This window comes from Anolis sagrei, chromosome X, assembly GCF_037176765.1.
Source record: "Anolis sagrei isolate rAnoSag1 chromosome X, rAnoSag1.mat, whole genome shotgun sequence".
Classification (NCBI taxonomy): Eukaryota; Metazoa; Chordata; class Lepidosauria; order Squamata; family Dactyloidae; genus Anolis; species Anolis sagrei.
In genome coordinates, this window is record NC_090034.1 from 2,916,897 (window position 1) to 2,944,824 (window position 27,928).

At 45.3% G+C, this 27,928-nt stretch overlaps 2 protein-coding genes across 2 annotated transcripts in view; both read right to left on the minus strand.

The window, feature by feature from the left end:
- The window catches only part of LOC137098007 (cAMP-dependent protein kinase type I-beta regulatory subunit-like), a 224,657-nt gene that overhangs the window by 169,602 nt on the left and 27,127 nt on the right, over positions 1 to 27,928 (minus strand). The window contains exon 3 of the mRNA XM_067473657.1: positions 1,517 to 1,687. Coding sequence (XP_067329758.1) covers positions 1,517 to 1,687 — 171 coding nt within the window. The remainder of the gene's footprint in view (positions 1 to 1,516; positions 1,688 to 27,928) is intronic.
- On the minus strand, positions 5,799 to 27,926 carry LOC137097927 (uncharacterized). Its single transcript, XM_067473392.1, has 3 exons — positions 27,303 to 27,926; positions 8,549 to 8,670; positions 5,799 to 6,000 (listed from the first exon to the last, which is right to left on the minus strand). The coding sequence occupies exons 1-3, from the start codon at positions 27,924 to 27,926 to the stop codon at positions 5,799 to 5,801; spliced, it is 948 nt and encodes a 315-aa protein (XP_067329493.1).

The following is a 27,928-nucleotide window of genomic DNA, read 5'->3' on the forward strand; positions in this document are numbered from 1 at the left end:
TAACAAAATGAAGTTCAACAGTGACAAATGCAAGATACTCCACTTAGGCAGAAAAAACGAAATGCAAAGATACAGAATGGGGGACAATGCCTGGCTCGAGAGCAGTACGTGTGAAAAAGATCTTGGAGTCCTCGTGAACAACAAGTTAAACATGAGCCAGGAATGTGATGTGGTGGCAAAAAAAGCCAATGGGACTTTGGCCTGCATCAAGAGGAGCCTAGTGTCTAGATCTAGGGAAGTCATGCTCCCCATGCTCTATTCCGCCTTGGTGAGACCACACCTGGAATATTGTGTCCAGTTCTGGGCACCACAATTCAAGAGAGATATTGACTCTAAGCTGGAATGTGTCCAGAGGAGGGCGACTCAAATGATCAAGGGTCTGGAGAACAAGCCCTATGAGGAGTGGCTTAAGGAGCTGGGCATGTTTAGCCTGAAGAAGAGAAGGCTGAGAGGAGATATGATAGCCATGTATAAATATGTGAGAGGAAGCCACAGAGAGGAGGAGGGAGCAAGCTTGTTTTCTGCTTCCCTGGAGACTAGGACGCAAGGGAGGAATGGCTTCAAACTACAAGAGAGGAGATTCCATCTGAACATGAGGAAGAACTTCCTGACTATGAGAGCTGTTCAGCAGTGGAACTCTCTGCCCCGGAGGGAGTGTGGTGGAGGCTCCTTCTTTGGAAGCTTTTAAGCAGAGGCTGGATGGCCATCTGTCAGGGGTGATTTGAATGCAATATTCCTGCTTCTTGGCAGAATGGGGTTGGACTGGATGGCCCATGAGGTCTCTTCCAACTCTTTGATTCTATGATTCTATGATTCTAATGGCCTTCAGAGAATGGGGAGTTGCCCCGCAATATGAGATTAGGTCTCCTTCCAGAGAGAGTAAAGGAAAGGTTAATTAGAAGGCCAGAAAGACTTTGTGAGAAACAGTCCTTGAAACCCAGGCGCAGAAGGGATGACCACATGGCTTCTTAGTCAGGTTTGAGCTTACATTAAGAGCTGATTTCCTGGCCTCTTCAGAGCAGACAACGTTGCCTTAAAAATCGAGTTTGTGTTTAGCTCTCAAGTTGCCCATGTTCCTGAAATAGTTTTGTCTTGAAAATTTCCTGATTTCCTGCCTATGGATTAATGTCTATGTTCCTGTTTCTTGCTTATGGACTTATGGATTTATGCCTGTGCTTTTGACTTAATGGATTTCATGTACCTTACCTTCATGGATTATTTGTACCTTGCTGTCTGGAACTATTGATCTTCGTATTTTGGACTACTGCTATTTCATAGCACCCTTTGTATTGCTTTTTGGGAATTGTCATCATTTCCCCTTTCGTACATACTTTTTGTAAATAAACTGTACTTAGCTACTTCCGGACTCTGTGTGGTGCTGGGTGAAAAGGTGTTTCCACAACTTGAGTGCAACATGGATTATTCTCAACCTTGTTATTTGTAAGGGAGAAATGAAATCCTATCTGCGTGGCTTGTATACTCCCAATTCTGAGAAAGGGAAGATCCAGGGAATTACCTTCCTGACGTACGAAACGGCATCCTCTTCGGTGTAGACTTCAGCACTGACTCCCCCTCTTCGGCGCCGCGCCTTGACCGCCGGGTTCGGAGGCGGAGGAGAGATCTCATCGTCGTGCGAATCCGACTGGGAGTTGGATTTCTGCCAAGCCAGGATCTGCTTGCATTCTTCCTGTAAGGAAAGCAGAAGATCAAGAGGTCATTTCCCCTTCTCAGGATCAAAACACCCTCTGGTCTTTAGCTCCTACTGAACCACAGCCCCCCTTTTTTGTGTGTATTCCCCCCAAAATACATCCATAATACAACTAACAGTAGATATAACGATCATTTGAAAGCTAAAGAAAGAAGAATGCATATTCTAGGGAGGCCACAAAAGTTGATCTCGGTGTGTGGGCAGTTGTCAATTAAAATTCCAAAAAGCCAAATCGCCAAGATAAAATCATGTCCAACTCAGTCCGTATGTGTGGTCGATAACTTTGTTCTGTAGCCGGTTTCAACTATTACTCTGGGAATGCTTCCTTCCATAGCCAGGATTTCACCAGCCTCCTGAAGGACAGGAGGGAGGGGGCAGACCTGATCTCAATCGGGAGAGAGTTCCATAGCCGGTATTCAGGCAGAGGTGAACCAAACAAAACTGGGTGTTTGTTTGGTTCACCTCCGCCTGAATATCGGCAGAGCCCTGGCATTGTGACAACCAAACAAAACTGGGTGTTTGTTTGGTTCACCTCCGCCTGAATACTGGCAGAGCCATGGCATTGTGACAACCAAACAAAACTGGGTGTTTGTTTGGTTCACCTCTGCCTGAATTCCGGCAGAGCCATGGCATTGTGACAACCAAACAAAACTGGGTGTTTGTTTGGTTCACCTCCGCCTGAATACTGGCAGAGCCATGGCATTGTGACAACCAAACAAAACTGGGTGTTTGTTTGGTTCACCTCCGCCTGAATTCCGGCAGAGCCCTGGCATCGTGACAACCAAACAAAACTGGGTGTTTGTTTGGTTCACCTCTGACTGAATACCGGCAGAGCCCTGGCATCATGACAACCAAACAAAACTGGGTGTTTGTTTGGTTCACCTCCACCTGGATACCGGCAGAACCCTGGCATCGTGACAACCAAACAAAACTGGATGTTTGTTTGGTTCACCTCCGCCTGAACACCGGCAGAGCCCTGGCATTGTGACAACCAAACAAAACTGGCTGTTTGTTTGGTTCACCTCCACCTGAATACTGGCAGAGCCATGGCATTGTGACAACCAAACAAAACTGGGTGTTTGTTTGGTTCACCTCCGCCTGAATACCATCAGAGCCCTGGCATCGTGACAACCAAACAAAACTGGGTGTTTGTTTGATTCACCTCCGCCTGAATACCGGCAGAGCCCTGGCATTGTGACAACCAAACAAAACTGGGTGTTTGTTTGGTTCACCTCCACCTGGATACCGGCAGAACCCTGGCATCGTGACAACCAAACAAAACTGGGTGTTTGTTTGGTTCACCTCCGCCTGAACACTGGCAGAGCCCTGGCATTGTGACAACCAAACAAAACTGGGTGTTTGTTTGGTTCACCTCCGCCTGAATACCGTCAGAGCCCTGGCATTGTGACAACCAAACAAAACTGGGTGTTTGTTTGGTTCACCTCCGCCTGAATACCGGCAGAGCCATGGCATTGTGACAACCAAACAAAACTGGGTGTTTGTTTGGTTCACCTCCGCCTGAATACCGGCAGAGCCCTGGCATCGTGACAACCAAACAAAACTGGGTGTTTTTTTGGTTCACCTCCGCCTGGATACTGGCAGAGCCCTGGCATCGTGACAACCAAACAAAACTGGGTGTTTGGTTCACCTCCACCTGAATACCAGCAGAGCCCTGGCATCGTGACAACCAAACAAAACTGGGTGTTTGGTTCACCTCCACCTGGATACCAGCAGAGCCCTGGCATCGTGACAACCAAACAAAACTGGGTGTTTGTTTGATTCACCTCCGCCTGAATACCGGCAGAGCCCTGGCATTGTGACAACCAAACAAAACTGGGTGTTTGTTTGGTTCACCTCCACCTGGATACCGGCAGAACCCTGGCATCGTGACAACCAAACAAAACTGGGTGTTTGTTTGGTTCACCTCCGCCTGAACACTGGCAGAGCCCTGGCATTGTGACAACCAAACAAAACTGGGTGTTTGTTTGGTTCACCTCCGCCTGAATACCGTCAGAGCCCTGGCATTGTGACAACCAAACAAAACTGGGTGTTTGTTTGGTTCACCTCCGCCTGAATACCGGCAGAGCCATGGCATTGTGACAACCAAACAAAACTGGGTGTTTGTTTGGTTCACCTCCGCCTGAATACCGGCAGAGCCCTGGCATCGTGACAACCAAACAAAACTGGGTGTTTTTTTGGTTCACCTCCGCCTGGATACTGGCAGAGCCCTGGCATCGTGACAACCAAACAAAACTGGGTGTTTGGTTCACCTCCACCTGAATACCAGCAGAGCCCTGGCATCGTGACAACCAAACAAAACTGGGTGTTTGGTTCACCTCCACCTGGATACCAGCAGAGCCCTGGCATCGTGACAACCAAACAAAACTGGGTGTTTGTTTGATTCACCTCCGCCTGAATACCGGCAGACCCCTGGCATTGTGACAACCAAACAAAACTGGGTGTTTGTTTGGTTCACCTCCACCTGAATATATATATATATATATATATATATATATATATATGTGCAAGGTAAATAAATAAAATAAATAAATAAATTGTGACAACCAAACAAAACTGGGTGTTTGTTTGGTTCACCTCTGCCTGAATACAGGCACAGCCCTGGCATCGTGACAACCAAACAAAACTGGGTGTTTGTTTGGTTCACCTCCTCCTGAATACCGGCAGAGCCCTGGCATCGTGACAACCAAACAAAACTGGGTGTTTGTTTGGTTCACCTCCGCCTGAATACCGGCAGAGCCCTGGCATCGTGACAACCAAACAAAACTGGATGTTTGTTTGGTTCACCTCCGCCTGGATACCGGCAGAGCCCTGGCATCGTGACAACCAAACAAAACTGGGTGTTTGTTTGATTCACCTCCGCCTGAATACCGACAGAGCCCTGGCATTGTGACAACCAAACAAAACTGGGTGTTTGTTTGGTTCACCTCCGCCTGAATATATATATATATATATATATATATATATATATATGTGCAAGGTAAATAAATAAAATAAATAAATAAATTGTGACAACCAAACAAAACTGGGTGTTTGTTTGGTTCACCTCTGCCTGAATACAGGCACAGCCCTGGCATCGTGACAACCAAACAAAACTGGGTGTTTGTTTGGTTCACCTCCTCCTGAATACCGGCAGAGCCCTGGCATCGTGACAACCAAACAAAACTGGGTGTTTGTTTGGTTCACCTCCGCCTGAATACCGGCAGAGCCCTGGCATCGTGACAACCAAACAAAACTGGATGTTTGTTTGGTTCACCTCCACCTGGATACCGGCAGAGCCCTGGCATCGTGACAACCAAACAAAACTGGGTGTTTGTTTGATTCACCTCCGCCTGAATACCGACAGAGCCCTGGCATTGTGACAACCAAACAAAACTGGGTGTTTGTTTGGTTCACCTCCGCCTGAATATATATATATATATATATATATATATATATATATATGTGCAAGGTAAATAAATAAAATAAATAAATAAATTGTGACAACCAAACAAAACTGGGTGTTTGTTTGGTTCACCTCTGCCTGAATACAGGCACAGCCCTGGCATCGTGACAACCAAACAAAACTGGGTGTTTGTTTGGTTCACCTCCTCCTGAATACCGGCAGAGCCCTGGCATCGTGACAACCAAACAAAACTGGGTGTTTGTTTGGTTCACCTCCGCCTGAATACCGGCAGAGCCCTGGCATCGTGACAACCAAACAAAACTGGATGTTTGTTTGGTTCACCTCCACCTGGATACCGGCAGAGCCCTGGCATCGTGACAACCAAACAAAACTGGGTGTTTGTTTGATTCACCTCCGCCTGAATACCGACAGAGCCCTGGCATTGTGACAACCAAACAAAACTGGGTGTTTGTTTGGTTCACCTCCGCCTGAATACCGGCAGAGCCCTGGCATCGTGACAACCAAACAAAACTGGATGTTTGTTTGGTTCACCTCCTCCTTAAAAAGGATGTTCTTGTTTTGCAATGGAAAGCCCAAGTTTCTCAGCTTGGCCTGTGCTTTGTCGGGATTCAGGAACAGAGTCCGTTCCAAGCCTAGTTTGCTCTTGTCTCACACCGACAAGACCGTTTAGGCATTGCATCCCAAATAGTAGTCTGCGGAGGAGGAGGAGGAGAACAGCTCGGATAACGTGGCAGACATGTGGCTAATTACCATCTCAATCCGTTGGTTGTATTGACACCGGATATGAGTGATGGTGAGCTCATCGGCGGTAAAAATTGGGGACGTAAAAATATTTCCTAACCTCATGGCACCGTCCCAAAGCATATCACTGTTTCAAGAAGAAGAGAAAAACATGATTAAGGCATCCGTATCTAGCAGTGACTGGGTTGCTGCGAGTCTTCTGGGCTGTCTGCCCATGTTCCAGAAGCATTCCCTCCTGATGTTTCGCCCACATCTATGGCAGGCATCCCCACATGTTGTGAGGTCTGTTGGAAACTAGGCAAGTGGGGGTTATATATCTGGGAAACAACGTCCAGGGTGGAAGAAAGAACTTTTGTTGTTGGAGCAGCTGCAAAGTCAATCAGTGATGGTATTTGCATAGAGGTTTGTTGGAAATTAGGAAAGTGGGATTTCTATATATATCTATGGAATTATGTCCAGGGTGGAAGAAAGAACTCTTGTCTGCTTGAGGCAAGTGTGAATGTTGCCATTGCCCACCTTGATTATCACTGAATGGCCTTATAGCTGCAAAGTCAATCAGTGAGGGTACCTGCATAGAGATCTGTTGGAAATGAGGCAAGGGGACTGTATATATATACCTGTGGAATAATGTCCAGGGTGGGAGAAAGAACTCTTGTCTGCTTGAGGCAAGTGCAAATGTTGCAATTGGCCATCTTGATTAGCACTGAATGGCCTTGCAGCTGCAAAGTCAATCAGTGAGGGTCTTTGCATAGAGGTCTGTTGGAAATTAGGCAAGTGGGGTTTCTATTTATACCTGTGGAATGTTGTCCAGGATGGGAGAAAGAACTCTTGTCTGCTTGAAGCAAGTGTGAATATTGCAATTGGTCATCTTGATTATCATTGAATGGCCTTGCAGCTGCAAAGTCAATCAGTGAAGGTACCTGCGTAGAGATCTGTTGGAAATGAGGCAAGGGGAGTGTATATATACCTGTGGAATAATGTCCAGGGTGGAAGAAAGAATTCTTGCCGGCTTGGGGCAAGTGTGAATGTTGCAATTGGCCAGCTTGATTAGCACTGAATGGCCTTGCAGCTTCAAAGCCTAGCTGCTTTCTGCCTTGGGTGATCCTTTGTTGGGAGGTGTGGAATGATGTCCAAGGTGGGTGAAAGAACTCTTGTCTGCTTGAGGCAAGTGTGAATGTTGCCAATGCCCACATTGATTAGCACTAAATGGCTTTGCACCTACAAAGTCAATCAGTGAGGGTACCTGCATAGAGATCTGTAGGAAATGAGGCAAGTGGGATTTCTATATATACCTGTGGAATAATGTCCAGGGTGGGAGAAAGAACTCTTCTCTGCTTGAGGCATGTGTTAATGTTGCAATTGGCCACCTTGATTAGCACTGAATGGCCTTGCATCTGCAGTCAATCAGTGAAGGTACCTGCATAGAGGTCTATTAGAAATGAGACAAGTGGGATTTCTATATATATATCTGTGGAATGATGTCCAGGGTGGGAGAAAGAACTCTTGTCTGTTGGAGGCAAGTGTGGATGTTGCCATTGGCCACCTTGATTAGCACTGAAAAGCCTTGTAGCTTCAAAGCCTGGCTGCTTCCTGCCTGGAGGAATCCTTTGCTGGGAGGTGCTAGCTGATCCTGATTGTTTCCTGTCTGGAATCCCCCTGTTTTCTGAGTTCTCTTCAGCTAATACCTTCCAATAGGGATTCCCCCAGGCAAGAAAGGCCATGAAAGCCTTTGAATCTTTTAAGGGCTGAGAAGGGCGATAAACAAATATAGTAAATAAATAAAACAAATAAGAATTAGCCAGGCTTTGAAGCTGCAAGGCTATTCAATGCTAATCAAGATGGCCAGTGGCAATATTCCCACTTGCCTCTGACAAACAAAAGGCACATATAGAAACCCCACTTGCCTCATTTCCAACAGAACTCTATGCAGATACCCTCACTGATTGACTTTGCAGCTTCAAGGCCATTCAATGCTAATCAAGGTGGCCAATGGCAACATCCACACTTGCCTCCAACAGACAAGAGCTCTTTCTTCCACCCTGGACATCATTCCACAGATAGATAGATAGATAGATAGATAGATAGATAGATAGATAGATATAATAAAAAAAATCCCACTTGCTAGTTTAGTGTTTACACCTTATTTTATTGTTCTGGTTAATTAATATTTAATGTTTATTTCTAATGTAGCACAAATCCTATGTAAAATCATACTATTTTACATAGGATTTGTATTTTATTTTTTTCCTGGTTATTTAATATTTAATGTTTATTCTACTTAAGTGATATTTTTCTTTACTGTTCTAATGTAGCACAAATCCTATGTAAAATCTTACTATGTATTTTTGACATTAATATTGAAATCTGAAATATATACAGAGATTGAGAAAGGGGGTTGAGAAGGACGGGGTACAAATCTCCGAATAAATAAATAAATAGTTTCCAATAGACCTCCCAACCTTTGAGAATGCCTGCCATAGATGTGGGTGAAACGTCAGGAGAGAATGCTTCTGGAACATGGTCATACAGCAACCCAGTGATTCCAGCCATGAAAGCCTTCGACAACACATGGAATATCTGTGACCATCTCAGAAAATAAGAGGGAAAAGTAGCCCAAAAGAGGATTCATGAGACCAGACTCCTTTTCCTGCTCTAGAATCTATCTTGTTCGTTACTTGAGGACTGCTTGTCCATTCCAGTCTGTGAAACGCACAATTCCCGAAGCTCGTCTAGAACGAAGCCCCTTGAAGCCACTGTAACGTTGTCCATTCCAGTCCACCTCTGCCAACACCAAGAGCTTTGAAAGAGGCAATCGATCATGACTTCCAGGGCCATAGCCAGAAAAAAATTTCGGGAGGGGTTGAAATTTTCGCTGGGGGGGGGTTGAAATTTTTGCGGGGGGGGGGGGGGGGTTGAAATTTTCATGGGGGGGGGTTGAAATTTTGTGGTGGGGTTGAAATTTTCACGGGGGGGGGGTTGAAATTTTCGCCAGGGGGTTGAAATTTTCGCGGGGGGGGGTTGAAATTTTCGCTGGGGGGTTGAAACCTTCCTCCTAACTCATGCTGAAGCAAACTCATGCATACAGCAGGGGGCAGAGCATCCTTCAATAGCCTGCAACTCCGCCCCTGTCAACCACCTCCACCAAGTCTGGCCTCCTTAATGAGAGCATTCAACACACACACCCACAACTTGGTTGCTTCACTACATCGGCTATTGCTGCAAGTAATGACAGTGTGAATACATTGTCAATATTTGCTTGGGATAGAGCTTGCAGTTTATTATTATTTATTTTATTTACTGTCCTTGTATACCGCCGTTTCTCAGCCTAACTGGCGACTCAACGCGGTTTACAACAAAATATACAGTGCACAGTATACAATTAAAACCATAAAAACATAATACACCATATTATTATTTATTATTTATTTATTTGCTTTATTTCTATACCGCGTTTCTCAACCTAAATTAGGTGACTCAATGCGGTTTACACAGTATTAATTACCACAACAATAACAATTAAAACACAGCATACACAATAGCAAACACACAGCATTCATACCAATGCCTCTATCACAAACAAGATCCAGTCTCATATCCTTATGCCGTTCCTATGTTCAGTTTACCGTCATTCTGTGTTCAATTGCGCTGATTAGCCAAACGCTTGCTCAAAGAGCCAGGTTTTGAGCTTCTTCCTAAACACCAGCAGCGAAGGGGCCTGTCTGATGTCGTTTGGTAGGGCATTCCATAACCGAGGGGCCACCACCGAGAAGGCCCTGTCTCTCGTTCCCGCCAACCGTGCCTGTGACGCCGGCGGAACCGAGAGCAGGGCCTCTCCGGACGATCTTAATGTCCGCGTCGGTTCATAGGAAGAGATGCGTTCGGAGAGGTAGGTGGGGCCGGAACCGTTTAGGGCTTTGTAGGCTAACGCCAGCACCTTGAATTGTGCCCGGTAGGGAATTGGCAGCCAGTGGAGCTGGCTCAACAGAGGAGTGGTGTGCTCCCTGAGAGCTGCTCCTGTTAGCAACCTGGCTGCCGAGCGCTGGACCATCTGAAGCTTCCGGGCAGTCTTCAAGGGCAGCCCCACGTAAAGCGCGTTGCAGTAATCTATACGGGATGTAACCAGAGCGTGGACTACCGTGGCCAAGTCCGACTTCCCGAGGTACGGGCGCAGCTGGCGCACAAGCCGGAGCTGTGCGAATGCTCCCCTGGCCACCGCTGAGACCTGAGGCTCCAGGCTCAGCGATGAGTCCAGGGTCACACCCAAGCTGCAAACCTGCGCCTTCAGGGGGAGTGTAACCCCGTCCAACACAGGCTGTAACCCTATGCCCCGTTCGGCCTTTCGACTGACCAGGAGTGCCTCTGTCTTGTCTGGATTCAACTTCAATTTGTTCACCCTCATCCAGACCGTCACAGCAGCCAGGCACCTCATCCAGACCCTCATCCAGACCGTCACAGCAGCCAGGCACCTGGACAGCCTCCTTAGAAGTAGGTGGGAAGGAGTGACAGAGTTAGACATCATCTGCGTACAGATAACACCGCACCCCGAAACTCCGGATGATCTCCCCCAGCGGCTTCATGTAGATGTTAAACACGTAAATCACAATCCAATACATCTCCTAACTAAAATCCTGGTCCAATTTCATCATCCATATTACCAATCCGTAATCAACACATTCATTGCACCGAATTAACCAAAGGCCTGCTTGAACATCCAAGTTTTTAGTCTTCTTCGGAATACCATCAGCGAGGAGGCTGATCTTACCTCCATGGGAAGGGCGTTCCAGAGCCGAGGGGCCACCACAGAAAAGGCCCTGTCTCTCGTCCCCGCCAGCCGCACCTGTGAAGCAGGTGGGATGGAGAGCAGGGCCTCCCCCGAAGATCTTAGGGTCCTGGTGGGCTGATAGGCCGAGATACGTTCGGATAGGTAGGTTGGGCCAGAACCGTTTAGGGCTTTAAAGGCCAACGCCAGCACTTTGAATCGAGCCCGGTAGCAGATCGGCAGCCAGTGGAGCTGGAGCAGCAAAGGAGTGGTATGCTCCCTGCGCTCCGCTCCAGTTAGTATCATGGCTGCAGTTCTGGAGGGACTCTTAATTTTTTGTATCTCATAGACTTAGCATGGGGGTTTGGTTAACCAGTTAAAATTCATGAGTAAACCAGGTTTTTAAAAAAATCTGAAACATTTCGGGGGGGGGGGTTGAACCCCTAAAACCACCCCCTCGCTACAGGCCTGATGACTTCTTCTCTGGAGTGGAAACTCTGCAGCTTCTATATGCATTTCCACCTCATTCCAAACCCCAACATGGGACACATCTGCCCACCCTACAAATCTATATAAATACAAATGTCATGTTCATTTGTGGGATTAACAGAACTCAAAAGCCACTGGACGAATTGACACCAAATTAGGACACAAGACCCCTCTCAGGCCAACGAGTGTCCATCACCCCTAAACACACATAACCCCAGCAGAACAGACTTAAAAACCCCAAAAATACACTATATATACATACACACGTACACTCATCTACATATACACATGCACACATTCATACACACACACGTGTATATATATGCATAAACACACATACATATACACATGCACACATACATATATATATATAATATGCACACACATATACACATACATACACACATATTCATATACACATACATACAAATATGCATATAGACAAGCACACACAGATACACAATATGCATGTACACATATAAACACACAAATACACAAATATACACACAAATATATGCACACATATACATAGATACACATGCACATACACATACATATACACATACATACACATATTCATATACACATACATACATACAAATATGCATATAGACAAGCACACAAATATACACAGTATGCATTTACACATATAAACACACACACATATATACACAAATATATGCACACATATATATATACATACATACACATGCAGACACATACATATACACATACATACACACAAATATGCATATAGACAAGCACACACATATACACAATATGCATGTACACATACATATACACATGCACACATACATATATATATATATAATATGCACACACATATACACATACATACACACATATTCATATACACATACATACAAATATGCATATAGACACACACATATACACAATATGCATGTACACATATAAACACACAAATACACAAATATATACACAAATATATGCACACATATACATAGATACACATGCACATACACATGCACATACACATACATACACACATATTCATATAAACATACATACACACAAATATGCATATAGACAAGCACACACATATACACAAAATGTATGTACACATATAAACACAGAAATACACAAATATACACACAAATATATGCATACATATACATAGATAGACATGCACATACACATACATATACACATACATACACACATATTCATATACACATACATACACACAAATATGCATATAGACAAGCACACACATATACACAATATGCATGTACACATATAAACACACAAATATATACACACACCCCACACACATATATATACACAAACACACATATATACACAAATATATGCACACACACATAAACACATATATACACACACAAAATCCATATATAGACTGGGCCACAGCAACGTGTGGCAGGGGACGGTTAGTCTATATAAATAAAAATGTAATGTTCTTTTGTGGGATTAGCATAACTCAAAAACCACTGGACGAATTGACACAAAATTTGGACACAACACACCTCTCAGGCCAGAGTGTGACCATCACTCATCGAAACACAGAAAAACACAGCGGAAGGGACTTAAAAAGCAAAAAAGCCCAAAAAGACACTACAGCACATGCGCAAAACGACTCCCTCTGGCCATGTTCCAGAAGCATTCTCTCCTGATGTTTAACCTGCATCTATGGAGATCCTCACAAGCTTTGAGGATGCCTGCCAGAGATGTGGGTGAAACGTCAGGAGAGAATGCTTCTGGAACATGTCCATACAGCCCGGAAAACTCTCAACTGGCCCAGTGATTCAAAAAAGCCTTCGACAATCCAGAATATTATTGTTTTGAAAACAAACCCACACAGTGGAAAGTATATGGAAAGAAATGCTCCAAAGCAACACAGTACCTCGATAACTGAAGTTAATGCCTGCTGCCCAACAACATCAACCATATTTTGGAAATCACGGACCAATGGTTTGCAGAGTTGGAAAGGAGCTAGAGCCACCTGCGTCCAGCCCGAGTGATGTGGGGAACCTGTGCGTACCTGGATCATTCCTGCCCAACATGGATGCGCTGCCTCTGCCTCCTCTGCAAATGCATCAGTGGAGCAACTCCTTCTGTGGCTCCGCCACCCAAGAGAAATGACACAACATTCGAAAACTCTCCTGGCTCAGGATCCCGATCCAGAAATGCCCGGTTTCCTGAGCGGCTGCATTTAGAAACACCGAGGCGCGCACTTGCACTGAGTCAATGTGGGCTGGCTTGGAAATCTATGTCGTAAATATTTTTTAAGACTAATCCATTCCCGTTTCCTGTCCCTGACTTTTCCGTGGAGTGCTCCGTCTGCTCATAAACGCATGCCACGCTTCCACGCTGCTTTGTGGCAATTTGCTTCCTTTTTGACAGTGCTCAGTCTCGTTGGTCACACCTTTTGCTCCCTTGAATTCAATTCAATAATAATAATAATAATAATAATGTTTCATCTATGCTGATGATCGTGCCATCACTGCTCAAGCAGAGAGCTTTGAGATGGTTGAACAGAAGCTCTCCGAAGCTCTAGGTGCTCTTACTGCCTATTACAGGGGAAACCAGCTTGCCCCATCAATGTTTAACATTCACACAAATCACCAGCCACTGCCAGAAGGGACAGAGAGTTTCATCTATGCTGATGATCGTGCCATCACCGCTCAAGCAGAGAGCTTTGAGATGGTAGAACAGAAGCTCTCCGAAGCTCTAGGTGCTCTCACTGCCTATTACAGGGAAAACCAGCTTGCCCCATCAATGTTTAACATTCACACAAATGACCAGCCACTGCCAGAAGGGACAGAGAGTTTCATCTATGCTGATGATCGTGCCATCACCGCTCAAGCAGGGAGCTTTGAGATGGTAGAACAGAAGCTCTCCGAAGCTCTAGGTGCTCTCACTGCCTATTACAGGGGAAACCAGCTTGCCCCATCCATGTTTAACATTCATACAAATGACCAGCCACTGCCAGAAGGGACAGAGAGTTTCATCTATGCTGATGATTGTGCCATCACCGCTCAAGCAAAGAGCTTTGAGATGGTAGAACAGAAGCTCTCCGAAGCTCTAGGTGCTCTTACTGCCTATTACAGGGGAAACCAGCTTGCCCCATCAATGTTTAACATTCACACAAATGACCAGCCACTGCCAGAAGGGACAGAGAGTTTCATCTATCCAGACGATCGTGCTATCACCGCTCAGGCAGAGAGCTTTGAGATGGTAGAACAGAAGCTCTCCGAAGCTCTAGGTGCTCTTACTGCCTGTGACAGGGAAAACCAGCTTGCCCCATCAATGTTTAACATTCACACAAATGACCAGCCACTGCCAGAAGGGACAGACAGTTTCATCTATGCTGATGATCGTGCCATCACCGCTCAAGCAGGGAGCTTTGAGATGGTAGAACAGAAGCTCTCCGAAGCTCTAGGTGCTCTCACTGCCTATTACAGGGAAAACCAGCTTGCCCCATCAATGTTTAACATTCACACAAATGACCAGCCACTGCCAGAAGGGACAGAGAGTTTCATCTATGCTGATGATCGTGCCATCACCGCTCAAGCAGAGAGCTTTGAGATGGTTGAACAGAAGCTCTCCGAAGCTCTAGGTGCTCTCACTGCCTATTACAGGGGAAACCAGCTTGCCCCATCAATGTTTAACATTCACACAAATGACCAGCCACTGCCAGAAGGGACAGAGAGTTTCATCTATGCTGATGATCGTGCCATCACCGCTCAAGCAGAGAGCTTTGAGATGGTAGAACAGAAGCTCTCCGAAGCTCTAGGTGCTCTTACTGCCTATTACAGGGGAAACCAGCTTGCCCCATCAATGTTTAACATTCACACAAATGACCAGCCACTGCCAGAAGGGACAGAGAGTTTCATCTATGCTGATGATCGTGCCATCACCGCTCAAGCAGGGAGCTTCGAGATGGTAGAACAGAAGCTCTAGGTGCCCTTGCTGCCTATTACAGGGAAAACCAGCTTGCCCCATCCATGTTTAACATTCACACAAATGACCAGCCACTGCCAGAAGGGACAGAGAGTTTCATCTATGCTGATGATCGTGCCATCACCGCTCAAGCAGAGAGCTTTGAGATGGTAGAACAGAAGCTCTCCGAAGCTCTAGGTGCTCTTACTGCCTATTACAGGGAAAACCAGCTTGCCCCATCAATGTTTAACATTCACACAAATGACCAGCCACTGCCAGAAGGGACAGAGAGTTTCATCTATGCTGATGATCGTGCCATCACCGCTCAAGCAGGGAGCTTCGAGATGGTAGAACAGAAGCTCTAGGTGCCCTTGTTGCCTATTACAGGGAAAACCAGCTTGCCCCATCCATGTTTAACATTCACACAAATGACCAGCCACTGCCAGAAGGGACAGAGAGTTTCATCTATGCTGATGATCGTGCCATCACCGCTCAAGCAGAGAGCTTTGATATGGTTGAACAGAAGCTTTCCGAAGCTCTAGGTGCTCTTACTGCCTATTACAGGGAAAATCAGCTTGCCCCATCAATGTTTAACATTCACACAAATGACCAGCCACTGCCAGAAGGGACAGAGAGTTTCATCTATGCTGATGATCGTGCCATCACCGCTCAAGCAGAGAGCTTTGAGATGGTAGAACAGAAGCTCTCCGAAGCTCTAGGTGCTCTCACTGCCTATTACAGGGAAAACCAGCTTGCCCCATCAATGTTTAACATTCACACAAATGACCAGCCACTGCCAGAAGGGACAGAGAGTTTCATCTATGCTGATGATCGTGCCATCACCGCTCAAGCAGAGAGCTTTGAGATGGTTGAACAGAAGCTCTCCGAAGCTCTAGGTGCTCTTATTGCCTATTACAGGGAAAACCAGCTGATCCCCAACCCATCTAAAACACAGACATGCGCCTTTCACCTTAAGAACAGACAAGCATCCCAAGCTCTGAGGATTATTACCTGGGAAGGAATCCCACGGGAGCATTGCAGCGCACCCAAATACCTGGGAGTCACTCTGGACCGTGCTCTGACCTACAAGAAGCACTGCCTGAACATCAAACAAAAAGTGGGCGCTAGAAACAACATCATACAAAAGCTGACTGGCACAACCTGGGGATCACAACCAGACACAGTGAAGACATCTGCCCTTGCGCTGTGCTACTCTGCTGCTGAGTATGCATGCCCAGTCTGGAACACATCTCACCACGCTAAAACAGTGGATGTCGCTCTTAATGAGGCATGGCGCATTATCACGGGGTGTCTGCGCCCTACACCACTGGAGAAATTACACTGCTTAGCCGGTATTGCACCACCTGACATCCGCCGAGAAGTAGCAGCCAATAGTGAAAGGACAAAGGCAGAGACATCTCCAGCTCATCCCTTGTTTGGATATCAGCCAGCACGTCAATGACTTAAATCTAGAAATGGTTTTCTAAGATCTACAGAGACACTCGCTGGAACACCTCAGCAAGCAAGAGTCCAAAAGTGGCAGGCTCAAACTCAGAACTGATACCACATGAGAGACTCTCCCCTGGGCACACAGAGGACTGGGCGACTTGGAAGGCGCTGAACAGACTGCGCTCTGGCACCATGAGAGGCAGAGCCAACCTCAAGAAATGGGGCCAAAAAGTGGAATCCTCGACATGCGAGTGTGGAGAAGAGCAAACCACTGACCGTCTGCTGCAATGCAACCTGAGCCCTGCCACATGATGCACAAGGGAGGACCTTTCTTGCGGCAACCCCAGAGGCACTCCAAGTGGCCAGATACTGGTCAAAGGACATTTACTCAACTACCAAACTCACAAATTTTGTATTTTGTCTGTTTGCTTTGTTCTGTTAGAAATGTAATATAATTTGACTGGTTGTCCTGACACGACAAATAAATAAATAAATTCAATAATAATGATAGTCCATAAGGAAAGGTGAAAAATTAAATTATATTATTACTATTATTATTATTGTTACATTACAATATTATTTATAACCCACAAGAAAAGGTGAGTCATATTATTATTATTATTATTATTATTATTATTAACCCACATGGAAAGATGAGTCATAATTGTGTTATTCTGTCACAAGCTGGTGAAGGTGGTCCCAGTGGTGATGGGCACACTGTGTGCAGCGCCCCAAGACCTTGGCCTGCACTTAAAAACAATCAGCTGCAAAAGGCTACCTTACTCGGATCTCCACGCATTATTTGCAAATATATCACACAGTCCTAGACACTTGGGAAGGGTCTGACGTGGGATCCAATACAACAGCCATTATTATTATTATTATTATTATTATTATTATTATTATTATTTAAAACACAACAAGATGAGTCCCCAGCAAACAGGATCACCCCACTGGCTATTGTAGTATTATTGTTGTTGTTGTTGTTGTTGTTCTGTCGTGCGCTGGGCCTGTAAAGCATTTCCTTTAGAACAGGATGTGCAACCTTTGCCCAGCGAGAAGCCAGGGGGCCCAAGGAGAAGTTCTCAGAAGTTTTCCACTACAAATGATCTTTAGATGGCTTGTGAAGTATAACAAGGTCCTTTATTAATGAACAATCAAACAGAAACTTCTCTTGTCTTCAGTAAAGCTAAACAAATGCTTCCAGGCTTTTATTATTATTATTATTATTATTATTATTATTATTATTATTAAACTTTATTTGTACCCTGCTACCATCTCCCGAAGGATTCGATGCGGCTTACACAGGCCGAGGCCTCAACACACAACACAACAATACAATCTAAGCAAATCAAACAATTAAAAACAGAATAAAGCAAAATAAACAACAGGCACAATACACTAAACACAATAAAACTGGGCCGGGCCAGAGCAATGTGTACAAGATTAAAAGTGCTGATGTGACAGGAGGTGTATATAGGGCTTCCAGGGCAAGTGTGATGTGCAGCAATCATTGGTTCTGATAAAGTGCTTGTGGGACTTGGTGGTGGAGATTTCCTAATCTGGGAAGGCGCATCGGAAAAGCCAGGTCTTCAAGTTCTTTCTGAAGGCAGCCAATGTAGGGGCCTGTCTAAGGTCTTTGGGGAGGGTGTTCCAGAGTCGGGGGGCCACCACGGAAAAGGCCCTGTCCCGCGTCCCCACTAAGCGCGCTTGCGACGCCGGTGGGATCACAAGCAGAGCCTCTCCAGATGACCGAAGAGAACGTGTAGGTTCGTAGATGGAGATGCGGTCACGCAGGTAGGCAGGTCCCAAACCGTTCAGGGCTTTGTAGGTAAGCACCTGCACCTTGAATTGGGCTCGGAAAATAAATGGCAGCCAGTGGAGCTCCTTGAACAGGAGGGTTGACCTCTCTCTGTAAGGGGCCCCAGTTAGCATCCTGGCTGCTGATCGTTGGACCAGTTGGAGCTTCCGAGCCATCTTCAAGGGCAGCCCCACGTAGAGCGCATTGCAGTAATCCAATCTGGAGGTGACCAAGGCATGGACCACCCCGGCCAGATCAGCCTTAGCGAGGTACGGTCGCAGTTGGCACATGAGTCTCAGTTGTGCAAAAGCCCTCCCAGACACCGCCGATGCCTGAGCCTCAAGCGTAAGCGATGAATCCAAGAGGACTCCCAAACTGCGGACCTGTGGCTTCAGGGGGAGTGTAACCCCTCCAGCACAGGTTGCCACCCTATACCCCGGTCAGGTTTACGATCGACCAGAAGGATCTCTGTCTTGTCGGGATTTATCTTCAGCTTGTTCCTCCTCATTTATGCAACTGGTGACTTTCTAATCTTGCCCACGAAGGACAGGCAACTGTCTTCAATAACTTCTCCTTTACTTTAAAGGAAAATCCCCTTTTTAACTTTTCCCAGGCTGACTGTAATCTAACCCTGACTGATGTGGGCTCCACTACCTGGTCGAACTGCATCTCGAAGCACCGAGTGGACCTACCAGTAAAGGCTTAGATATTCTCCAGCTAGAGTTCTTTGGTCTTTAGGGCTGTTTCCCTGGAAATCTTTGGAGACTCTTAAGACTGTTTCCCCCCGGAAAGTCTTAAGGGTTGAAGCTTTTGTACAGGGGAAACTTGCACACGTCCTGTACATAGCTTTCCTTGCTGAGACTAACTAAAAATGGCTCCCTTCCCTTCCCAATTGCCCTGAGCAAGGGGCGGGACCAAAACTTAACGATGATGGACAGGTGACTTGCCCTACGACTGCAACCAAAGGAAGCCACCTATCTGCAGAATCCCTGAAACCCAGGGCTGCAAGCAAACATTTAATACAAAGCAAATAAAATGGGAGCTCCTGGTACAGCCGTACCAGAACAATTATTATTATTATTGTTATTATTATTATTATTTAATTAAATATATGTTGGGCATGCTAAGAATACAAGCTTGGGCCATTGCAATACTATTATTATTATTATTATTATTATTATTTAATTAAATATATGTTGGGCATGCTAAGAATACAAGCTTGGGCCATTGCAATACTATTATTATTATTATTATTATTATTATTTAATTAAATATATGTTGGGCATGCTAAGAATACAAGCTTGGGCCATTGCAATACTATTATTATTATTATTATTATTATTATTATTATTTAATTAAATATATGTTCGGCATGCTAAGAATACAAGCTTGGGCCATTGCAATACTATTATTATTATTATTATTATTATTAAATTAAATATATGTTGGGCATGCTAAGAATACAAGCTTGGGCCATTGCAATACTATTATTATTATTATTATTATTATTATTTAATTAAATATATGTTGGGCATGCTAAGAATACAAGCTTGGGCCATTGCAATACTATTATTATTATTATTATTATTATTATTATTATTAGATGCACAACAAGATGAGTCCACAGCAGAGAGGGTCACTCTTCTGGCTGTTGTATTGGATCACACATATTGAACTCATTCAATGCTAATCAAGCTGGCTAATGACAACATTCCCACTTGCCTCCAACAGACAAGAGTTCTTTCTCCCACCTTGGGCATCGTTCCACAGGTATATTAACCCCACTTGCTTCATTTGCAACACAACTCTATGCAGATACCCTCACTGATTGACTTTGCAGCTTCAAGGCCACTCAATGCTAATCAAGGTGGCCACTGGCAACATTCCCACTTGCCTCCAACAGGCAAGAGTTCTTTCTCCCACCTTGGGCATCATTCCTCAGGTATATGAACCCCCACTTGCTTCATTTCCAACACAACGCTATACAGCTACCCTCACTGATTGACTTTGCAGCTTCAAGGCCATTCAATGCTAATCAAGCTGGCCAGTGGCAACATTCCCACTTGCCTCAAACAGGCAAGAGTTCTTTCTCCCACCTTGGGCATCATTGCACAGGTATATGAACCCCACTTGCTTCATTTGCAACACAACTCTATGTAGATACCCTCACTGATTGACTTTGCAGCTTCAAGGCCATACAATGCTAATCAAGCTGGTCAATGACAACATTCCCACAATTAAAGATGTTGACTCTAAGCTGGAAAGTGTCCAGAGGAGGGCGACTAAAATGATCAAGGGTCTGGAGAACAAGCCCTATGAGGAGCGGCTTAAGGAGCTGGGCATGTTGAGCCTGAAGAAGAGAAGGCTGAGAGGAGATATGATAGCCATGTACAAATATGTGAGAGGAAGCCACAGGGGGGAGGGGGGAGCAAGCTTCCTTTCTGCTTCCTTGGAGACTAGGACGCAATGGAACAATGGCTTCAAACTACAAGAGAGGAGATTCCATCTGAACATGAGGAAGAACTTCCTGACTGTGAGAGCTGTTCAGCAGTGGAACTCTCTGCCCCGGAGTGTGGTGGAGGCTCCTTCTTTGGAGGCTTTTGAACAGAAGCTGGATGGCCATCTGTCAGGGTGCTTTGAATGCGATGTTCCTGCTTCTTGGCAGAATTGCGTTGGACTGGATGGCCTACCAGGTCTCTTCCAATCTAGGATTCTATGTAACTGTTGCCAAAACTCCCAGGCTCAGCTAGCCTCTTAGAATCATAGAATCAAAGAGTTGGAAGAGACCTCATGGGCCATCATCCAGTCCGACCGCATTCTGCCAAGAAGCAGGAATATTGCATTCAAAGCACCCCTGACAGATGGCCATCCAGCCTCTGTTTAAAAGCTTCCAAAGAAGGAGCCTCCACCACACTCCGGGGCAGAGAGTTCCACTGTTGAACGGTCTTGGTCTAGGATTCTATGATTCTAGGATTATAATGAGAGACTATTGGGGGGGAAATAGAGCAAAATGTGCTGCAGGATGTCCTTCTATGTTTCCAAGACTGTATTTCTTTCTCACCATTGTGCATGTGACTCTGCTCCATCACCAGCTTCTCAAAAGATGCGCTCACTATAGCGATGCAATACTCAAAGTAGTGGTATGGATTATATTTAATGTTCCAGGAAGGACTTGAAAAGCAAACGCTAGCTACTAAATATATTGCCAAAGTGCTTTCCATTTGCTCTCTCTTTCCCCCGTCTTACAATCAAAGCATGAAACAAGTTCTAAATCAATAATTCCGCTCCTTTCTTTTCATCAGGTGCAATCAATCCTCCAAAAGGAAATGGTATTGAAATAATATTTACATCTATATAAATAAAAATGTAATGTTCGTTTGTGGGACGAACAGAACTCAAAAACCACTGGATGAATGGACCCCAAATTTGGACACAAGACACCTACTGCGAGAAGGTACTGCGAGTCCCATCATCTGTGGTCCATCTTCATCCAAACTGCACCAGGATGGAGAGTTGGTCATGGGAGCTCTGTGTGGCAAGGTTGGTCTTGATTGGTCATTAGATGAGTGGTGTAGAAGACTTGGGAAGGGAGTGGAGGTACGTGAAGTCCCAACATCCATAGTCTGTACTCCCCCAACACAGAGCCTCCATGACCCACTCTACATCCTGGTGCTCTTTTGAGTTGGCGATGGGGCTCTCTGTGCCAAGTTTGGTCTTTATTGGTATTTGGATGAGTGTTACTGTGGTTTCAGGAAGTGAGTGAAGGTACTGCAAGTCCCATTATCCATCATCCGTCCACCTTCAAGCAGCACCGGGATGTAGGCTGGGTCATGGGGGCTCTGTGTGCCAAGTTTGGTCTTGATTGGTCATTAGATGAGTAGTGCAGAAGTCTTGGGAAGGGAGTGGAGATACTTGAAGTCCAAATCCCAGAAGCACTTTAGTACCAAATCACCGCACACTGCACACCGCACTTATATCATAATCCCACACCCCTCCGATACATCAGCACTTTTAACCTTGTACCCCTACTCCGGCCGACTCAGTTTTTAATAATGTCTTGTTGTATTGCTATTGTTATTGTTTTTCTGCTTAACTGTTTTTATTTGCTAGCTATTGTATTGTTGTATTGTGTTGGGCTTCGGCCTATTGTGAGCCGCATCGAATCCTTCGGGAAATGCTAGCGGGGTACAAATAAAGTTATTATTATTATTATTTATTATTACTAACCCGAGGAGTGACCATCACTCATAAAAACACTGAAAAACATAGCAGAAGGGACTTAAAAGGCCCCAAAAAGCTAAATGACAATACAGAAAAAAAGAGAAGAAAGAGGGAGGGAAGGTGAGAAAAAAAGAAAGAGGGGGGAATAGAAAGAAGGAAAGGGAGAAGGAAGCACGGAAGCAAAGAGAAGGAAGGAAGGAAAGAGGTAAGGAAGGAAGGAGAGAAGGGAAGAAAGAAAGGAAAGGAAGGAAAAAGGGAGAGAAGGAAGGAGAAAAAGAGGGAGGGAAGGAAAGAAAGAAGGATAAAAGCAAAGAGTGAAGGAAGGAAGGAAGGAAGGAAGGAAAGAAAGGGGGAAAGAAAAGAAAGAGGTAGGGAAGGAAGGAGAGAAAGAAAGAAAGAAAGAAAAAAGAAAGGAAGGAAAGAGGGAGCAAAGGAAGGAGGGTGAGAAGGAAAGAAAAAGAGAAGGAAGGATGAAAGTAAAGAGTGAAGGAAGGAAGGAAGGAAAGTGAAAGGGAAAGAAAAGAGGGAAAGGAAATAAAGAGGTAGAGAAGGAAGGAGGGAGAGAAAGAAAGAAAAAAGGAAAGGAAGGAAAGAGGGAGCAAAGGAAGGAGGGAGAGAAAGAAAGAAAGAAAGAGAGAAGGAAGGATGAAAGCAAAGAGCAAAGGAAGGAAGGAAAGAAAGTGGAAGGGAAAGAAAAGGTGGAAAGGAAAGAAAGAGGTAGAGAAGGAAGGAAGGAGAGAAAGAAAGAAAGAAAGGACAGAGGGAGCAAAGGAAGGAGGGAGAGAAGGAAAGAAAGAAAGAGAGAAGGAAGGATGAAAGCAAAGGGCAAAGGAAGGAAGGAAAGAGGTAGAGAAGGAAAAAAGGAGAGAAAGAAGAAGGAAAAGAAAAGGGGGAAGGAAAGAAAGAGGTAGAGAAGGAAGGAAGGAGAGAAAGAAAGAAAAGAAGGAAGGAGAGAAAGCGCGAGGGAAGGAAAGAAGGAAAGGGAGATGGAAGCAAAGAAAGAAGGAAGGAAGGAAAGAGGTGGAGAAGGAAGAAAGCAGAGAAAGAGGGAGGGAAAGAAAAAGGGGGAGGGAAGGAAAGTTAGAGAAGGAACGAAAAAAGGGAAAGAAGGAAAGAAAGAGGGAGTGAAGGAAGGGGAAAGATGTAGAGAAAGAGGGAGGGAAGGAAAGAAGGAAAGAGAGAAGGAAGGAAGAAAAGAAAGACAGCAGAAGAGAAAGAAAAAGGGGAAAGGAAGGAAAGAGATAGAGAAGGAAGGAAGAAGAGAAGGAAAGAGGGAGTGAAGTAAGGACGGAAAGAAGGAGAGAAAGAGGGAAGGCTGGCCACAGCAACACGTCGTGGGTACAGCTAGTCTACTTACTAAAAAGCAATCATGTTCATACCCATTTCAAGTTCCATTTTCTGACATGTCAGAGGATGAGAGATTTTATGGGTTTCAAAGGGATGAGTGCTAGGAGAGAATTGCAGACAGTTAACAATAAAGTTTTGCATTCCTGTGACCATTCCCAAACAACCAGGGAAAGTAAAAACTTCAGGCTTCAGGTTCTCTTGGGGAATGGCCTTTGGCCAATGGGGAGTTTTCCCAAGAAGCCAGATTAGGTTTGAGAATGGAGGGAGTGAAACATAGACTAATTAGACATTCTGAGAGAATCCGTGAGAAGATCTTGAAGCCCAGGTGCATTCGGCATTGTGTCGTCACACCCAGACCCTAAAACATTAAAACTAAGATGTGCTTCTCTCTTTATCTGGGCGAACTGCTGGGGGTCTTTCTTTGAAGCAATAACTCAATACTTTCAGCAACTGAATCATAGAATCATAGAATCATAGAATCAGAGAATCAGAGAATCAGAGAATCATAGAATCATAGAATCATAGAATCAAAGAGTTGGAAGAGACCTCATGGGCCATCCAGCCCAACCCCATTCTGCCAAGAAGCAGGAACATTGCATTCAAATCACCCCCGACAGATGGCCATCCAGCCTCTGCTTAAAAGCTTCCAAAGAAGGAGCCTCCACCACACCACAGAGAGTTCCACTGCTGAACGGCTCTCACAGTCAGGACGTTCTTCCTCATGTTCAGATGGAATCTCCTCTCTTGTAGTTTGAAGCCATTGTTTTGCATCCGAGTCTCCAGGGAAGCAGAAAACAAGCTTGCTCCCTCCTCCTCCCTGTGGCTTCCTCTCACATATTTATACATGGCTATCATGTCTCCTCTCAGCCTTCTCTTCTTCAGGCTAAACATGCCCAGCTCCTTAAGCCGCTCCTCATAGGGCTTGTTCTCCAGACCCTTGATCATTTGAGTCGCCCTCCTCTGGACACATTCCAGCTTGTCAATATCTCTCTTGAATTGTGGTGCCCAGGATTGGACACAATATGCTAGTCAAGATACGAAAATCAACAAAATATTTATTTCCAAAGTCCTTGGCTGACTTGGCACAGCTTGATAAAGTTACAACACAAACAGTCAATTTGAGAAACCATAGAGATGTTCTTTCTTTCCCTTTTTTCTTCAATTACTGAGGTAACCTTTCTCCAAATGGTAGAAAAAATCCTGAGATATTTCACCTTAACCCTGAGCTGCTCTGGTTAGAAAGAACAGGTCTTTCCCTCTCTAAGGCCAGTTTTGGAGATGAAGTATTGCTCAATAATACTCAATTGCCTTTCTTAATAACTCAATTTCTATCTATGACTCAATTGCTTCTTTATCTCTATATCTATCTATAACTATATCTATATCTATCTATGTTGGCTGCATGCCTCTCAGAGGAGACAATGTTGCCATAAGGATGACTCTCCTGTCTAGGATCTCAAGCTCATGATTCAAGTTTCCTGCTTTTACCTATGTTCATGATTCAAGTTTCCTGTTTGCAATGGCTCCCAAAGTGACCCATTTAAGGTGGAATCAGGTGTCAAACAGGGATGAGTTCTTGCCCCAACCTTATTCTCCATCTTCATCGCTATGATACTTCAGCTTGTTGATGTGAAGCTTCCCACCGGAGTGGAAGTCATCTATTGGACAGATGGCAAGCTATTCAACCTCAGCAGACTGAAAGCCAAAACTAAGGTTACAACAACATCTATTATAGAACTCCAATATGCTGATGACAATGTTGTCTGTGCACATTCAGAAGAAGACCTACAAGCCACTCTAAAAACCTTCGCAGAAGCATATGAGAAGCTCGGCCTGTCATTGAACATCGAGAAAACCAAAGTGCTCTTCCAGCATAAGGCACCAACCAATGCCTCTCCAATGCCAGAGATACAGCTTAATGGTGTAACATTAGAAAATATTGACCATTTCCGCTCCCTTGGCAGCCACCTCTCCACCAAAGTCAACATCAACACCGAAACACTGAGCTCTGTGAATGCAGAGCTCCCTCCCTCTCTTGCTGTCATTCTCTCCCTCTCTCTCTTCATTAAGCCAAACATACCGGGAATAAAAGCCACACATAATCCACTGACCCAAAGTTCCACAAACCAGACAAGAAGAAAGTGGACACCAATCATCTCCCAAAGTAGACAAGAGCACGAGGCTCGGAGGCTGCTCACTTGAAGCCCTAAAGCCTTTACGTACTCTCACACTACCTCTCCCTCTACCATTTGCTTTTAACTCAAAGTGCTGCTCGTATGTCAAAGTGAAACCACAGCTGAGTGACAGCTCTTAACTCAAAACACTCTTAAGTTGGGATACTCTTCAGTTAAGGTTCCAATGTACTTGCCAGTTTGGCCATAAAGCCAATGGGGTAGGTACTTAGCAACTTAGCCTTTTTTTCTAAGCACGAGGCTTGGAGGCTGCTCCCTTGGAGCCCTAAAGCCCTTACGTACTCTTACACTAGCTCTTCCATTTGCTCTTAACTCAAAGCGCTGCTCGTATGTCAAAGTAAAACTGCAGCTGAGTGACGGCTCTTAACTCAAAACACTCTTAAGTTGAGATACCCTTCAGTCAAGGTTCCAATGTACTTGCCAGTTTGGCCATCAAACCAACGGAATAGGTACTTAGCAACGAGTGCACAGAATGGGCCCTGATCCCTTTCCACCGCTTGATCTTCCTATATGACACCCCTTTCATTTCTCAGCTCTAGGCACAGCTTCAATACTAGAAGCAAGGCATCTCAAAGGGAAAAATAAATCTTCCGTTTCTCCTCACTCTCCTCTACTGCCATACTGATAAGAACTGGGAAGCCCTAGCCCTTGAGCGCTCCAGCTGGAGGCCAGCTGTGACCAGCAGTGCTGTAGAATTGGAGGGCGAAAGAGAGAAACATGCCAAGAAGAAGGCGCGTCAAGCCAACCCCGACCAAGACTACATTCCACCTGGAAACCAATGCCCTCACTGCGGGAGAAGATCAAGAATAGGGCTCCACAGTTATCTACGGACCCACCGCCAGGACACTACTCTCTCCTCGGACTACTAGGACTACTACTACATCATCCTCGGACTACTAGGGATCGCCTAAGTAAGTAAGTACTGATATTTATTTGTTGTGTCAGGGCAACCAGTCAATTATATTACATTTCTAACAGAAGAAAACAAACAGACAAAATACAAAATTTGTGAGTTTGGTGGTTGATTAAATGTTTCCGCCATCTGTTTCTCTGGCCCTGGAACTCAACAAAAAAGCTCCTGTTTTGTAGCACAAGTACTGATAATAAGTGTATTAGTATGGCATTTCAGAATAGGGTTTTGTGTATGAAAAATAACTCTTGATATCTATCCACCACATCTGTATCCTTGCGCCACTACCGCTGCTTTACTCTCCCCAACAAGGACTCACCTCTTTCTTTGAGCCCTGGTCACTTGGTGCTCCTGTGACCTGCGCACAATCCACCATGGCGGTCTCTTCCCAATGAGGTCCCTTGACCTCCATGGAGCCCGTCAAGGTCTTCCCGCTGGTGAGACTCATGCAACCGGTGATTCTCTTCCCTGCTGTCCCTTGGACCTGCATGGAAGCCAAGGCCACCTCCTCGCCGTCACTTGAAGGTCCTCTGATCTGCAGAGAACCCACCAAGGGATTGTTGCCCCCTTGGAGCTGCATGCAACCGGTCATGCTCTTCCCTGGACAGCCGCCCGGGCTCCCTTGGACCTGCAAGGAGCTCACGGCCGCCTGCTCGCCATCCCTTGAAGGTCCATTGATCTGCACGGAACCCATCAAGGGGTTGTTCCCTCCCTTGAGATGCAGGGAACCCGTCACTCTCTTGCCCGCTGCCCCATGGACCTGGATGGAGCTCACGGGCGCCTCTTCCGCACCACTGGAAGGTCCCTTGATCTGCATGGAAGCGGTCAGCGCCCTTCCCGGGCTGCCACTTGATTCTCCTCTCACTTCCACAGAACTCTCCGCGTTCCTCTCTCCATCCCTGCCTGGTGTTTCCTTCAATGGCGCCAAGTCTACTCTTGACATCC

What these genes read in the sequence shown, in the direction of transcription:
- LOC137097927 (XM_067473392.1), bottom strand. Translation starts at nt 27,926, where the DNA reads ATGTCAAGAGTAGACTTGGCGCCATTGAAGGAAACACCAGGCAGGGAT. An exon ending in ACCAGGGCTCAAAGAAAGAG is followed by an intron (nt 8,671 to 27,302) that starts GTGAGTCCTTGT and finishes CCTCTTTCAAAG; the next exon opens with CTCTTGGTGTTGGCAGAGGT. An exon ending in AATGGACAAGCAGTCCTCAA is followed by an intron (nt 6,001 to 8,548) that starts GTAACGAACAAG and finishes TTCTTGAAACAG; the next exon opens with TGATATGCTTTGGGACGGTG.